General features: G+C 40.9%; 1 protein-coding gene across 3 annotated transcripts; it reads right to left on the bottom strand.

Annotated features, from left to right (window-relative positions):
- Positions 1 to 69: 69 nt before the first annotated feature.
- Positions 70 to 11,881, bottom strand: LOC121617969 (calpain-1 catalytic subunit-like). Of its 3 annotated transcripts, XM_041953179.1 has the most exons (23): positions 11,744 to 11,866; positions 11,247 to 11,272; positions 11,023 to 11,124; positions 10,524 to 10,593; positions 10,279 to 10,397; positions 10,051 to 10,184; positions 9,769 to 9,943; positions 9,208 to 9,282; positions 8,941 to 9,026; positions 7,888 to 7,962; positions 7,244 to 7,404; positions 6,531 to 6,691; positions 6,142 to 6,153; positions 5,826 to 6,034; positions 5,062 to 5,104; positions 4,863 to 4,931; positions 3,494 to 3,551; positions 3,288 to 3,349; positions 3,022 to 3,090; positions 2,750 to 2,828; positions 1,848 to 1,964; positions 1,556 to 1,608; positions 70 to 1,275 (listed from the first exon to the last, which is right to left on the bottom strand). In XM_041953179.1, the coding sequence occupies exons 3-23, from the start codon at positions 11,104 to 11,106 to the stop codon at positions 1,249 to 1,251; spliced, it is 1,938 nt and encodes a 645-aa protein (XP_041809113.1). In that variant the 5' UTR covers positions 11,107 to 11,124; positions 11,247 to 11,272; positions 11,744 to 11,866; the 3' UTR covers positions 70 to 1,248. The 3 variants fall into 3 exon arrangements, with proteins under 3 accessions (XP_041809113.1, XP_041809111.1, XP_041809112.1); XM_041953177.1 differs by having other exon boundaries at positions 11,023 to 11,272; positions 11,744 to 11,881; XM_041953178.1 differs by having other exon boundaries at positions 11,023 to 11,267; positions 11,744 to 11,848.
- Positions 11,882 to 14,796: the final 2,915 nt, after the last annotated feature.

The raw sequence follows: 14,796 nt of genomic DNA, 5'->3' as shown, positions 1-14,796 counted from the left end.
ATCTCACAGTGCCATGCAGCATTTCAAGATATCTGCCTGCATTTAGAAGGGGTGAAAGAAATATTCATATACAGTGAAACTGTTTGGATAATGTCTTTATTTTGTACAATATAAAGTGATTAAAAATACATACTCCCACCTTAAAAAGAAAATGCCTCTGAAAATGTAAAGAAGTGAGGGTCTCCAGCCATGCTAGCAGCTGTGTGAGATTATACTTCTGTATGAAGAGGTGCTTTGAGCTAAACGCTAATATCAGCATGCTAACATGCTCACATTGTACAGTGCTAACATGCTGATATTTAGCTAGAATATTGTTTACCATGGTCACCATCTTAGTTTAGTGTGCTAGCATGCTAACATGTTAGCACTAAACACAAAGCGAAGCTGAGGATGTACTTGACACAGTAAAATTTTGACCTGATGATGACGCCAAATGAAAAGTTAAAGGATCACCAAAGCTGATTATATTCCGTCCTCAGGGGGGCACAAATTATGGAAATCCATCCAATAGTTGTTGAGATATTTTAGTTTGGATGAAAGTGGTGTACTGGCTGATGCTAGCGTGGCTAAAAGCCTATTCCCACAGCACGTTATCCCCAACAGTAAGACAGAAAAATGCAGTAACCCACATAAAATGAATGGAGTACATCAGAGTAACATGCAGACTTAACAAGGTACAGTGTTTTAGTTGCATATCATGGGATAGTTTGTATTTTCATATGAACAATATCTATAAGCCAAATTTGGGTTGTAACAATTAATGATTTGATACAGTTTGTCTTCATTAACCAATTCAGTTTTCAATAATTTGCTCTAAATCTATATTCAGTTTTAACTAAAAAATAGCATTTGTAACAAATTTAACTTGGGTAAGAATGAAACACACTCATGACATACATTCATAATCTGTATTTTTGTCATTTCTATGTAAATTTTGACCTTTGTAATAACAGGTAAGCGAGGTTGCCAGTTGCCATTGGCTTTGTAATTCCAAAAATGAGCAGCCTGTGTCAGGTCCTTGCAGTTTTTCTCACAGTGGGAGAAAGAGACAAGTGAAAGAGAAGGTGAGGAGAAAGGAGGACAGTTTTTACTATACCCTCAACAGGAGAAACGTTAGAAGTAAATGTCCTGTTAAATTATACTGTGTAATAGCCCATATGCAGTAAAACCCATTTTGTATTTATCTTCTTTCAAATCAGCTGTTGCTGTAATTCTAAATGAATCCTGCGGTTCATCTTCTCCGTCAGGTTAAGTGTACATCGAAATGTACAGCCACTGCAAATCAGAGGGACAGATTATAAGTGCATTTTAATGTTTGTGTAGTGCTGGTTAAAAGCATGATCTTTCATCACAGAAAGCTAAAAAGCATGCCATATTTTCTAGAACAACACACTCAACACACTGAGGGAATGGCATTTAAGAGAAGTCTTTGCATTAAAGTACAAATGCCAGTGAGATTGTTTCCTCCCTCTTTTTCAAATCAACAGCTTGTGCAGGCTTGTAGGTAACTACTGAACCTACACATTCCAAAAAACCTCTGAAGAAGTTTTGTTACCTCCGATTCGCTGAGAGTCAAGACTGTCTCGCTGGCTAACTGGTTGAAGATTTCTATTGAGAAAGACACAAATTCATTTTACTCCAGTGACTGAAGGCAAGGAGTGGGATTCATATATGTCTGCCAAATGACGCCCGGTGAAAATGTCAAAACTCTCATCCACGTGAGCACATCTTTGCCAGCTGAGATGGTTTGCTGACCACATAGAAAAGATGCACGAACTCAAAGTGCATCTTTTCTATGCGGTACCTTACGTGCTGTCTACTGTCATCGGCTGTCCGAATTTACTTACGGTTCATGCATTCAAAGCGAAGGATCAGACAGATGAAGTTCTCCAGCGTTATCATTCCAGAGGAGTTACCGTAGCGCAGAGCCATCAGATTCAGCATATCATCACTGATCCTCCTTCCTGGCCGACATGCATAGGTCAGAAGCTTAGGTGGGATTCATTTTAGGCCTGCAACTAACTATTGCTTTCACTATTAATTAATCTGCAGATTCATTTTGTTTTATTCAGTGCTGCCATGGCCTTCTGGAAGATGAGGATAGAGCAGATGCATGGTTAATGTTGTTAGCAAGACCTGTATTTTTCCTGCTGCCACAAGTCAAATCATCTGCTGACAAAGAGGGTATTGTGCAGGGATTCCATAATCTCTTTAAAATCACAAAAGAAATCGGACGTTTCACAGTCGAGCTAGAGCCATATCATCAACAGACAAGAATGCTGCACTATAATAACTCCAGGAATGAAAGATTTGGAGTATGGCCACACTTGCCAAACTGTGTTAACATTTCCTGGTACATGGTTACGCTTTACTTCAGCCACACAGCCTTCACAAAAAAGATAAAGAGTGGAAAGTCCAAAATATGAATATAGATTTCTATCTTTCTTCTTTCCTGCTTTACTCATCTTACATGACCCTTCACTTTACGTAGGAGTTTGAATTCACAACCTTTACTTTTGACAGCATTGCTGTGTTGGTGCTTTAGGAGGATCTGAGCGCTTCTTCCACAGCTGATTTGCACACTATATGTCTGGCAACTTGTTTCATAGCATTCTTTTGCATCAACAACTGTTTTAAAAGCAAACGATGACAAACAGTTGGCAAGATTTAGCATTTATGTGCATTCATCATTAGATCTAATATAAGAGGGGTAAATCCCTGAATGGTTCGGTTGCGGTTGATCGTCTACCTGAGGCCATGACTGCGTTCCTGAGCTCACTCAGTGACAGTGTTCCTGTTTGTGAAGCATCAGTGCGGAAGAAAGTTTCCTGGTCAAAGAAAAGAAGTTTGTGTGAAACTCTGAACTCGACACAGCAAGAACTCAAAAACCCTGATAAGGAAAATGTGTCCGATCTAACTCAGGACATGCTGCAAGCCCACATTAAAGTCTGTAATTATTAAGAATCCACCAGTCATTTTTGTTTTATTCTGACATTTTTAATCGTCCCTTGGGTCCTTTACCTTGTATACGTCGAGCTTCCGCCACAGACGAACAAGTTCCTCATCATTCAGTTTGCCAGTGATTGACGACTAACCCAGCATTAAGGTATTATAGCTGCACATGTCTTAGCCTGACCCACAGTTTTATTCGTGGGTGTGATAACATCAAAAGGTCAGGCAGGTTTTGGCATGTGTAGTACTTCTGTGTTTTATATAACTACATTTAACGTTGGAGGTTCCTAAAAAAACACATTTCTGATCCACCACTTCTTTGCATAAGAGGATACATCCATCAGAGCAACCATGCTGCGACAGGCATCAATGCTGAAGCCTCCGGATTTCAAGTCTCCTAAATAAAAGCAGAAAAAATACCGGGACACTTCATTTGGCCTGAACCAAGCCACATACAGTAGAAGCGTTTCACAAGATTATATTGTCTGAATATTTTTTCGCTCATATGTTGTCAAGCCTGTTGTGGTTTTACAGTCCAAACCTTTCAGGAATCTTTCGTTCAGAAGCTTCTGGAGCTGCTCACAGTCCACTTCTTCATACTGGAAATTAAATAAAAACAATAAAAGGCTTATGTTTGGCTCACATGGTGGCTGTCATAATCACAGTTACTTTTATATGGAGGATAAATAAGTAAGCAAGAAAATAACCCTACACATTACAGGGTTGATTGAAAACCCATATGTATAGATAAAAGAACATATTTCTATGCCGATATTTAAAATTTGTGATCCAACGAAGCAGAAACAGCATAAAAGAAAAGACAAACAGCAGCACAATAATGATGGCATAGCTCAAACAGAGAATACAGCACAGACATGAATGATCCAATATTAAAAAGACATTCAAAGTCCAATTTAATTAAAGGAATCGTTCAAATACGCTCATTGGCATTCTTGCTGAGGGTTTGATGAGCGGATCAATACCACTCTGACGGTACGCTAAATATGAAGCAGTTAGCTTAGCTTAGCACAAACACTGGAAGCGGGGAAACAGCTAGTCCGGCTCTGTCCAAGGGCAACAAAAGGTGCCTACCTGCACCTCTGAAGCTCACTAGCCTGTTCTGTCTTGTTTGTGTAAACCCGAAGTGTGAAGACAACACTTCCTGGCTTTGCTGAGGATTGCGTGCCTGAGCGTTTCTCAGCTGAGACCAGTATCTTACTGCAGTCTATGCTGGTGGAGTCTGCAGCAGAGCATATAAGCATATTTCCAAGACGCTGAGCTATTGCTGTAATGTTGGGTTCAGACTACTCAGATGTTTTTGTCTGTTACATGATCACTGTGTGAGATTATGTGATTAAAGGGTCATAAATTCTTGCTTGATGGAGAAACACGACAGATTACACGCTGATCCCTCACCAGTCATAGCTTGCCAACTTTCACAACCTGCTTGTTGTCATTGGGAAGCAGGTGCTAGGGGCCGACGTCCGGGATCAAGAATGTAAACTGACGATGGGCGTCCAAAGTTTGTATGATAATGGCTGTCTTGTGTTAAAATTGAAAGAAAAAACATCCTCTCACAGTTCCACCTAGCAGCACCAAAATCATTCATCTTTCACTTTACTGCTCTGTGCTCCTATTGGGCAACATCACAGAACTTGTCCTGGGATCTGTCGTACTAGAGAGAAGTAAAAAAAAAATGAAAATCTAACATGCTAGTCTGTTTGTCGGGACACCGTGAGGCGTCCCAGATGTGGTGTCACTTGTCCTCCACTATGATGCACTATACAGGATAAAGCAATCATTTGTTGCGCCCAATGTCCATTTTTGTTCCGGACACCCTGCATTTGCCAGGTCATGCAATTATCAGCCTGATATTGTGTAGTTTGAACCCAGGATAAGACACAAATCACCTTGTCAGAGTATTGACGGAAGAATTCTCTCTTATTTCCGTCAGACTCTCCATTTTCGGCTTGTTTGCCCTGCAAAAGATTGAGTGCTTTCAGCTCTAGAGGAATACATATGTGTCACATCCTATCAGTGTCATCAACACTGCAAACATGTAACACAGTAACAATACCAATAATAGCAATATATATTTTTAAAAATCACCTCTTCTACTTCCATACGTTCGTGGTGGCCACCAGAGTTCTCACTGAGTGGAGAGACAGGAGACATGAGTGCATTGCCTGTAGCCAGTGTTGTGCAGTAACTTAGTAACATGCTACACTCATCTTAATCCTTTTTCAGCAGTAAGTAGAGTTTGATGTGGTCTTGGCTTTGTGTTTGTTTGTTTTTCCTGTTTCTCTCTTTCCCCTCCCTGATCTGTTTTTTTGTTCTCTCCATGCAGGGTGTGTGGGTGGCAGGAGACGAGGCACACCTGGCTTCAATCCCCACCAATCAATCACTCCATATAAGCCCGGTCACGACGGCCCTCCTGTGCCAGATAATTCCATGCTGTTCGGCACATGTTCCCATGTCGTACTGAGTGTCAGCAGATATGTTTTCGCTGGGTGTTTTTCAGCAGTGTCTTCTCACATATTGTCCAGCGTGTGCCTTGCTGCTGGCTGTTCCAGCTCCAAGCCAGCCAGTCTTCTGCCGCCACCACCTGTGCCTTCATTAAACTTGTACTTGTGTCCTCAAATGGGTCCAGAACAAACTCATTCGTAACAGTGTTAGCAGATCACAATTTGAAATTCACTAATGACATTACACTTAATAAACCTTTGGGGGTCTTACTGGGAGTTTGATAGGGGGTTAATATCAGTTTGTTTGCTACATGTACAGTGGACAGACTGGTCCAAGGCATGCTAGCTTGTAGATTAATTGTACAGCTATGCCTATGAAGACTAATTAGTGAGCTGTGAGTGACTTACTGCATGTGGGTCTCAGCCTTGGACAGGATGGTTATGATGTAAGAGGCTGTCTCATTGGGCTTGAAGGTGGACGGCACAACCAGGTATTCACCGGGCTTCAGACTGAGGAACTCCATCGTCTCTCGTGCGTTAATGTAGGTTTTAGATTGGCCAACAGGCCGATTTCTCCCGAAGAAAGTGTCTGGAAACTTCCCTGTGTGCTTCTTGTACTGTACAGATACAGAGGAAAAATAGATATTTCATTTATATGCAGTTCATATCACTCTCCATAGCAGCACATACTGTGTTTGAGGATTAGGTTAAAACTGTCACTTACTTCTTCGGGCACCTTGGAAGAAATCAGAGGAAAATGAATCCATGTTAGGGACAAAACAAAATTAGTGACAATATGAAAACATGTAAATAATGCAAATAGAACAATGGAATCTAATGATCACTTAGGGGCTCAGAGAGAGCTACGTGATGTTTTATTTGTTTTGTTGCATTTTGTTAAGTGGCATAAGCCACAAAACTGTAAATGGTGACTTTTTGATTGAGCACTAATATTCATCCTCTATGATGACACAGAATGGCTGAGCCAACACAGCGGTTTCATTTTTATTTTCATGGATTTTGACTATTTTCTACAGCTCCTTACTCATGTCTGCACAACATATCCATACTATTTCTCATAGTGTGACACAAAAAATAAAGGGCAATATTTACCTCAAATATAGTTAATCCAATGTGCAAATTGTTGACCAGGCGTCTGTTCCTCTTGTCAGGCTTTTGCATGAGAGACACCAGCACGTTTTTTACTCCCTCCTGCCAAGCGCAGTCATCGTTCTCAACCGTGACTCTGTACTGTGGATTAGTCCAGAAGCTCTCTGGAAGCCAAAGAGGGAAACAATTTTGTGTTTCGCCATTTTGCCAAGAGAAGGGTGAATCTCAAGACTGAAAAACAATTCTGGAGCCAGTTTACTCTTGGCAAACTGTGCATTCTTTGTTATAGAGCCTGGTGTGTGCACTGGAATAATTAAAGTCATGTAAAGAGATGTCAATTGATAGATTGGTTAAAAAGCTATTATAAATTGATTAATTATATTAGAATTTAATAAAAGTATATAATTCACAGATTAATAGTCCTATTCCAAATGATACATGAATAATTAATCTTTAAATGGGATCATAACTTAAATCCTTAAAGTGCTTTTAGTGCCAGACTTTGGAAAGCCAGTATGTGTTTTTTAAGTTTGTGTGTGGGGAGGGCTATTTAACAGAATGTCTGTTGGGGACATTTGTAAAGTGCAAAATAAAAAAGAAACACTGTAAAAAAAAAAAAAAAAAAAAAAAGTCTACTTCTCAAATTGGCACCATCCAGTCTCCATGTTGCTTTTTGAGGGGTCAGTTTTGTATGAGCCCAGATAATCTGGAAGTACCAGGGTTATTCATGCATCCTCCAGCAGTGGTTCCGGCGACCCATCTGCCCTCATAGAAAGAGGTCTTCCACTGGCAAGAGGAGTCTCCATCAAGGAAGTCGGGACACAGGCAGCAGATGTCGAGATCCGAGTAGAACTTACAGAAGTCTTCCTGGGTCATCCTGTTGACATCAGAGATACACTTAGATGACACACTGCTGTTTAAGAGATTCAATCAGTCCACGAAAGAAAAAATAGTTACTTTGTATTGATCAGCTAAGGTAAGACATGCAAACGCAATCTGCATATATGTTTATTGTTTTATTGACGTTACTGATATTGTGATTACATTATAATTTTAAATTAGACTTAATTAGTGGTTTAGCAGTGAATCATAATTATGGTTAGGGTGCTCTTGGCTCAGTGTTCATAAACTGTTTAGTGAGTATTTATGTGTACCTGATGCGCTGTACTTTTTGTATGTAAAACTGTGGTTTCTGAATACTAGTTTTTAATTTTTACTCAAAAGTTGTTTCTAAAAGAAATAAAAACAGAAATATTCACTGATGTTCGGTCGTTGTTTGCATTAGCTTTACATTTCGCGTTCAGCATTTTCAGAAATGCCTGTGACATATTTTGTCAGGTTTTTATTTGAACACGCTTACCAAAACTCCCCATCATCACGCACAGAAAGGCACATCTCACGATCGTCAGGACTCACGGTTTGCCACATCACCGACCTTTAAACACGATTTGTCGGTGAAGGAAGAGGAGTAGCAAAATGGTTATACTGAAATTGTTGTTCACATAAAGAGGCAAGTTGCAACACGTTACCCTCACATAACCTGTGTTCTGCACGACAGTGCTAAACACACTGAAACTGAATGCTCAAAAGTTTCTCAATCTGTCATCACTTTTTTCACAAATTTGTTTTGTTTTGGTCTGGGCAAGTCAAGTTTTGTGCATATTGACTTTTCCTACAAACCTACCCCACGATGCCAACATTTGCACCTGTTCATACGATCAAAAGCAACGGGTCACAAACTTTGTCTAAAGCTATTGTCTGAATAGTCAAGAGGTCACAGTGGATTATCTGACTCCTTTGCTAGATAAGGCTTACGCCACACTTCCAAGCCACAAGTCATCACTACACCACCTACTATCACTAAGAGAAGTCTTTGCTGATTGATTATCAACTTATCACAAAGGACACTAACTCTAACAGAAGTAAAAGAAAAAAAAAAAAAAAAAAAACATGACTCTGCTTCACTGAAAGTGGGCACAAGCTCAGAGCTCAGAGCAGCCCAGAAAACTGCCAAAACCAGTTTGTGAAAAGGGTCGAGATAATAAGACAGCTTGAGAGATCAGGGCTCTGTTCAAAACAGCCTTGGTCTGCTTAGCACTGTCATTCAAAAAAAACCCAAACAAAAACCATACATTATACAACTGAGGAGATCATGCTTCATCTAAGATTGCTTATTTAGCTTAAGTGAAAAGCAAAGCTATTGTGCAAGCGTAGACTGACATTCATTGCAAAGATTATTAACAAAAAACAGACACAATTAGTTGGCAAAGCATTCCTCACAAAGTTTCTCGTGTGACAGTGAATACAACTGCAAAATATCATCTTGTCACTTGGAAAAATATCTTGATCGTTTATCTCCTGAAGTAGCAAGTCAGAGCAATTCTTTATGGAACAGTCCCAGTCACGTTCTTACTGATCACTCCAGTCTCCCTTCCACTCTCCGGCGCCCCAAGGGTTCCACAAACGCACCAGGTTTACTAGTTGTCCTTGGCTCATCACCTAACAAACAATTAACCAAAAAAAAAAAAAAAAAGTAACTCAGTAAAACCTCAGTAAAAAACACGTAAGTAATATATATATATATATGCTTTCTTTAACTCGTTTGCCAAGGTAATCTTAAAAAAACTTAAAAGTCTTAAAAACCTCACTAGCTGCTAGCTGTTGGAATGCAGTCCTTCACCTGTTTAATGCCTGTGACGGTGTAGGCATGGCCTTGGACCAATCCATTTGGTAGCACAGTGTTTTCAGATGTCTCCTACAAGACATAGATACAGTGTGTGTTATTATTGCAGGTAGTCTTGTGCAGCATACCAAATGACCACATGATAAATGAAGTTAGCAAAGGATTGATTTGGCTGACCTTCAGATCAATATAAAAGGCAAAATGAGATAGGTAGAGTCTCATCAATGTGAGAAAACCACATCAATACATATAGATTTGTATTTTGTAAAATGTCAGGCAGGCCTATTTAAGGATCCACATGGATCAGGAAGCTTGTCGGAGGGAAACTCGAAGATGTTCGGTCAGCCACATTAGAAGGAGTGGGTTGATCATCATCAAGTGTGTGTCAAAGTGAAAATCTTGGCAGCTAGAAAAGCTAGAAATCATCTTAACCTTGAGATGCTTTTATGAAGCAGGCTCCTAGTCTTCTGGACAGACACCCAGAAGAGCTTCAGTACATTAAATAAAAGCAGAAAATAACAGTTAGTTTGTGGTTTTGTGATGCATATTGGCACTTACCCCCTGTGGTGTACCACAACCCATCAGTGACCTGGATTTAGCAGCTCTGTACATCAGCTCCCACAGGTTTGAAGGAGGGTCTGACAGCGGGATACAGATGTGAACACCACCAGTGAAGTCCACCAAAGCCTCGGCAGGAGTTCCGGCGTTCATGTCCGCGTAAGAACCACACACTCTGACACAGATGGGTGTGAAATTACTCACAGATACTCCCAAAATAAGAAAGATCTGACTGAGAAAATCCATTTTATGACTGAGAAACAATACACTGTGCTTCCATACTTGGCATAGGCTTTCTCCAGCAGAGCAGGCCAGAACTCAGTTGGGTCTTTCGAGTGAACAAAGATTAGCCTGCCATTGATCGTTGGTAGCTTGTCATCAATGACGACATCCACCCATCTTCCAAATCTCCAGAACTGAGTTGTTGAGAAATGAGGGAACAGGAAGAGTTTTACCATTTAGCAGAACTGACTTTTAGACAAATACTGCTGGCAGTGATTCTTGGTTTACCCTGAAGTGGAACAGCCCGCAGTACTCTTCCTGAAATGTTTGCTCAAGAGGGACAACTTGCTGAAAGATGTGTTTCTGGAAAGTCAGAGCGCCGATCGATGCAAGAAACCAGCAGTTTCCTGAGTAAAAAAATGTTCCAATTTACAAACTATTGAGAACACCAACAAAGCCTGTTGTCTGCAGCTCACAATGGCACAGCTGGAAAACCAATTTATGGGTTATTATGACTGAAGATGTTCTCGTACCAATTATGCCTTGACCAAAATCAAACCTGGAGATCCCATCAACCTGTAAAAATGGTGTCGGGACCAATTTCTGAAACAGATGAAGAACTTGTTTATTATCAGCATAACGGTTAGATAGCAAAACAGTAATACACTATATAATGGCCCGCTTAGCTTTGTCAGGTTTGTCTTCGACCTTTGATGTTTAGCCTTAAAAAAGCAAACTCAATATTTTTATGTCAGGCTTTATACAGAACCAAGTGGTTCAGAGATGGTTATGCAAAACGGTTGCTAGTGCTTTCCTCTAGCTGTGATTAGCAGATAGTAAGAGACTCATTTAAACATTTTAAAGTCCTTCAGAAACCCAGATTTTGTGAGCTTGTTTGGTAAAACATTTGGGTTTACCACCCACGCTGGATTGTAATTACAACTCACCAGTTTAGCTGTCTTACATGCTTATTTAGCCAACAACATTAGTGTGACATGGGTTCATGCAGTTTTTAGCCACAAAAACACTCACTGATGGTCTCAGCCACACCACTTTGGCCAAGTCAGCAGGATTCAGTACCCCTTTGCCGATGGATTTCCTGTCGGGGGGGAACATTTCGTCTATGAACCGCACCTGCTTGATGAGACAGTACTGCCTGAGCTGCTGGTAGTCTTGTCTGAGGAAAGGTTCAGGCTTGGAAATGGTCCCAAACCCATCGTTCTTGTGACGTGAATTAATAATGTTCATACACACACCTGGTGGAGGCATTTTCAGCCCTGTGCTGGAGAAATGAAATGAAACCCCCGCCACACACACACACACACACACACACACACACACAGACAGACATAAATTAAGCAGAGACCACATAGATTTGATCATATAATAAACTGAATGGAAAAAACTAGCTGCATATTCATGTGCTTTTTGCACCTTACTGGCTGAGCAGTTTTTGTTTTCTGTTTTTTTTTTCTCTATGTATTTTTTTCAATGATAATCCAACGTGGATCACAATAACCCACTGTAATAAGAAGGAAAAGAGTAGAGCCCCCAACACTTCTTGTCACACCACCGTATATCAATCACAGTGCTGCTAAGACTGCATTTAGGTAATAGTAATTTTCAGTGTCTCAGAGAGTATAACATTGATTTCACAATAGAAATTAAAGCTATGAAAAGCCTGCAAGTTGCTAACTGTGAATGAAAATGTGAATCGACCTGTTGAACATGATACCGGCAAACGAAGACCTACCTTAACAACCAGCCAGAGAGAAAAAAATGTTGAGAGTGGGTTGATCAGCAATGAATGTATACAAGAAAAAGCTTCAGCCCTTTTATAATACCTGCAAACGCCCGAGGCTACTGCTGTGAAAATGGGATGTTCCTTTGTGAAACACCTCACACAGCAGATTAGGGCGGGGGACTGTGTGCATATCCTTTTATCCTGGCTTGTTCAAATGTTCTGGCATTTATCTTCTCAGTTTTTAGTGAAGACATGATTGTCACATGAACAACACTGGCTGTTTGCAGTGTCAGTTCACAGTAGCTCATCTCTCAGCGCTATTGGCTGACTTGCAATAGCAGAACCTCTCTCTCATAAGGTCAGTGATCCCCTTTTTAATCAAATAAACTTCAAAAGATAATAATAATAATAATAATAATGCATTTTATTTGGAAGCGCCTTTCAGAACACTCAAGGACACTTTACAGAGCGGGTAAAACACAAATAACACAGGATAAATACAAGCACAATAAATAAAACCCAACAAGTAAAAACAAGCAACAGGGAGAAGTGTAGTTATAAAGAGAAGGCAGTCCGGAACAGATGAGTTTTCAGTTTGGATTTGAAAATGGGGAGAGAATCAATGTTTCTGATGTCGGGCGGTAGTGAATTCCAGAGTTGGGGAGCAGAGCGACTGAAAGCTCTGCTCCCCATGGTGCTGAGACGGGCGGAGGGCACAGAGAGGTGGAGAGAGGAGGATGATCTGAGGGAACGAGGGGGGGGCTATGGACAGGAGGTCAGAGAGATATGGGGGGGCGAGGTTGTGGATAGCCTTAAATGTATACAGTAAGATTTTGAAAGAGATTCTGTATTTAACCGGGAGCCAATGGAGCTGCTGAAGGACGGGGGTAATATGGTGAGAGGAGGGGGTCTTGGTGATGATGCGGGCTGCAGAGTTTTGAACCAGTTGAAGTTTATGGAGGGACTTGTGAGGGACACCGAAAAGGAGTGAATTACAATAATCAAGACGGGAAGTGACGAGGCTGTGGACCAGGATAGCAGTGGTGTGAGGGGTGAGAGAGGGACGGAGATGGTTGATGTTGCGTAAATGAAAATAGGCAGACCGGGTAATGTTATTGATGTGAAAGTGGAAAGATAGTGAGCTATCGAGGATGACACCCAGACTCTTAACCTGAGGGGAGGGGGACACTGTGGAGCTGTCAAAATCGAGGAAGAATCTGTCAGTTTTGGATAGTGATGCTTTAGTACCAACCAGAAGAAGTTCTGTTTTGTTGCTGTTAAGTTTGAGGAAGTTAGAGGTGAACCAAGATTTGATCTCAGAGAGGCAGAGGGTGAGGGACGAGGGTGGGAGAGCAGTGGTTGGTTCACAGGAAAGATAGAGCTGGGTGTCATCCGCGAAGCAGTGGAAATGGATATTAAATTTGCGGAAGATATTGCCGAAAGGGAGAAGGTAAATGATGAAGAGGAGGGGCCCCAGGACAGAGCCCTGGGGCACACCAGAAGAGACAGGGGAGGACTGGAAGGTGAAGGATTTAAGTTGGATGAACTGAGTGCGGCCTGTGAGGTAGGAGTGAAACCAGTGCAGGGGGGTGTCAGTGATGCCTATGGAGGAGAGTCTGTTGAGGAGAGTGGGGTGAGAGATGGTGTCGAAGGCCGCACTCAGATCGAGGAGGATGAGAATGGAAGTTAAACCAGAGTTTAACGGTTACGTAATGGTAATTTTGTTTACCTTATCCTTTTGGTGGTGATGAGTGTATGAATCTACTGAGGTGACAGGCAGGATACACCCACAGGTGTCGATCCCGGATACGCTACATGCTGTCACAGGATTAACATGCACTAATCTAATGGACAAATATTCACCGCAGGGAGAACATACAAACACTCCTCATACCGATTTACTTGACAGTATAAACTACTATATAACTGTTAGAGCGGTCAGAGAAAAAACTGTACTTCATTAATTTTCTGTTCAAAAGTTTGCACTGCACTATGTAATGCAGCCTAAACCAGATATAGGGGCTTGATTTTTGTGGATTAAGATGCAGAGAGCAAAGCACTGTCGAATGCACCAAGTGCAGGAGGCCTGTCGTATTTTCATGTCGGGTGACAGTTGCAGCTCGGCACACACAGCAGGTCAGGACTTCGTAGGATCAGATTAGACAAAAAAGGAGTGTATGACTGAAGTTGGATGTTGCCAACCTTTCATCAAGAATCACTGTTCATTGCATGCTTTGCTCACGTTTTCCAGTTGCCATTTATAACTACGATATTTTCAAGTGCAAGGCCACTTTGTGCACTTGCAAACATAACTTTTGGTACATTTTTTTCTTTGAGCAATCCTCCACACATAATTTTCTTTGGATGATATGAATAATACACTCTTCCCAGGACTCAACTTAAAAGGGAACCCGACAGTTGCAATGCAATTAAAACTGTCCTCACAATATTTATGGTAACACAATTATCACACAATTTAAACATAGCAGTTTCAAGGCTGCATTTGATGCATGTTTACATAAAATGTTCTGTTATTCTAAATCAGTTTTTGTCTTATGAACAGGTAAAAAGAGCTTAATGAAGTCAGCCAAACAAACTCTGCTTAACAACTTTTAAAAGAGTATCTTGTTGCTGTCTCAGTCTCTAGACTTATAGAACATGTCAGCAGTCCAAAACAATTAGCATGCTATATACCTGTAACCCATTAAAGCTGACCAACTGCTGTTCTAAACGGTATGTATCTTAGTGTGTGGGGGTGTATGTATGTATGGGTGGTGTGACAGTGAGGTTAGGTTGTGCCCTGTACAGATTTCAGCCACCAGAGGGCAGAAGAGCAAGACAAATCTTTGCTCATAACAGGTCTGTGAACACTGAGGTAACAGCACATGGTCTTCATAAAACCGTTGCATTTTACACATTTTCATCCTAACCAGGCTAACATCATCTCAGAATAGTGCCTCATTAATGCTACATTTAATTTAACATTCAGCCTTTGACTGCAAAATCAGTTTGAAAGAGACCTCTTAGTTCTCAGCTTCCTCTTTGCTCAAAGGGCACAGATA

This window comes from Chelmon rostratus, chromosome 15 (assembly GCF_017976325.1).
Source record: "Chelmon rostratus isolate fCheRos1 chromosome 15, fCheRos1.pri, whole genome shotgun sequence".
Classification (NCBI taxonomy): Eukaryota; Metazoa; Chordata; class Actinopteri; order Chaetodontiformes; family Chaetodontidae; genus Chelmon; species Chelmon rostratus.
This window is presented reverse-complemented; position numbering and strand designations above follow the sequence as displayed.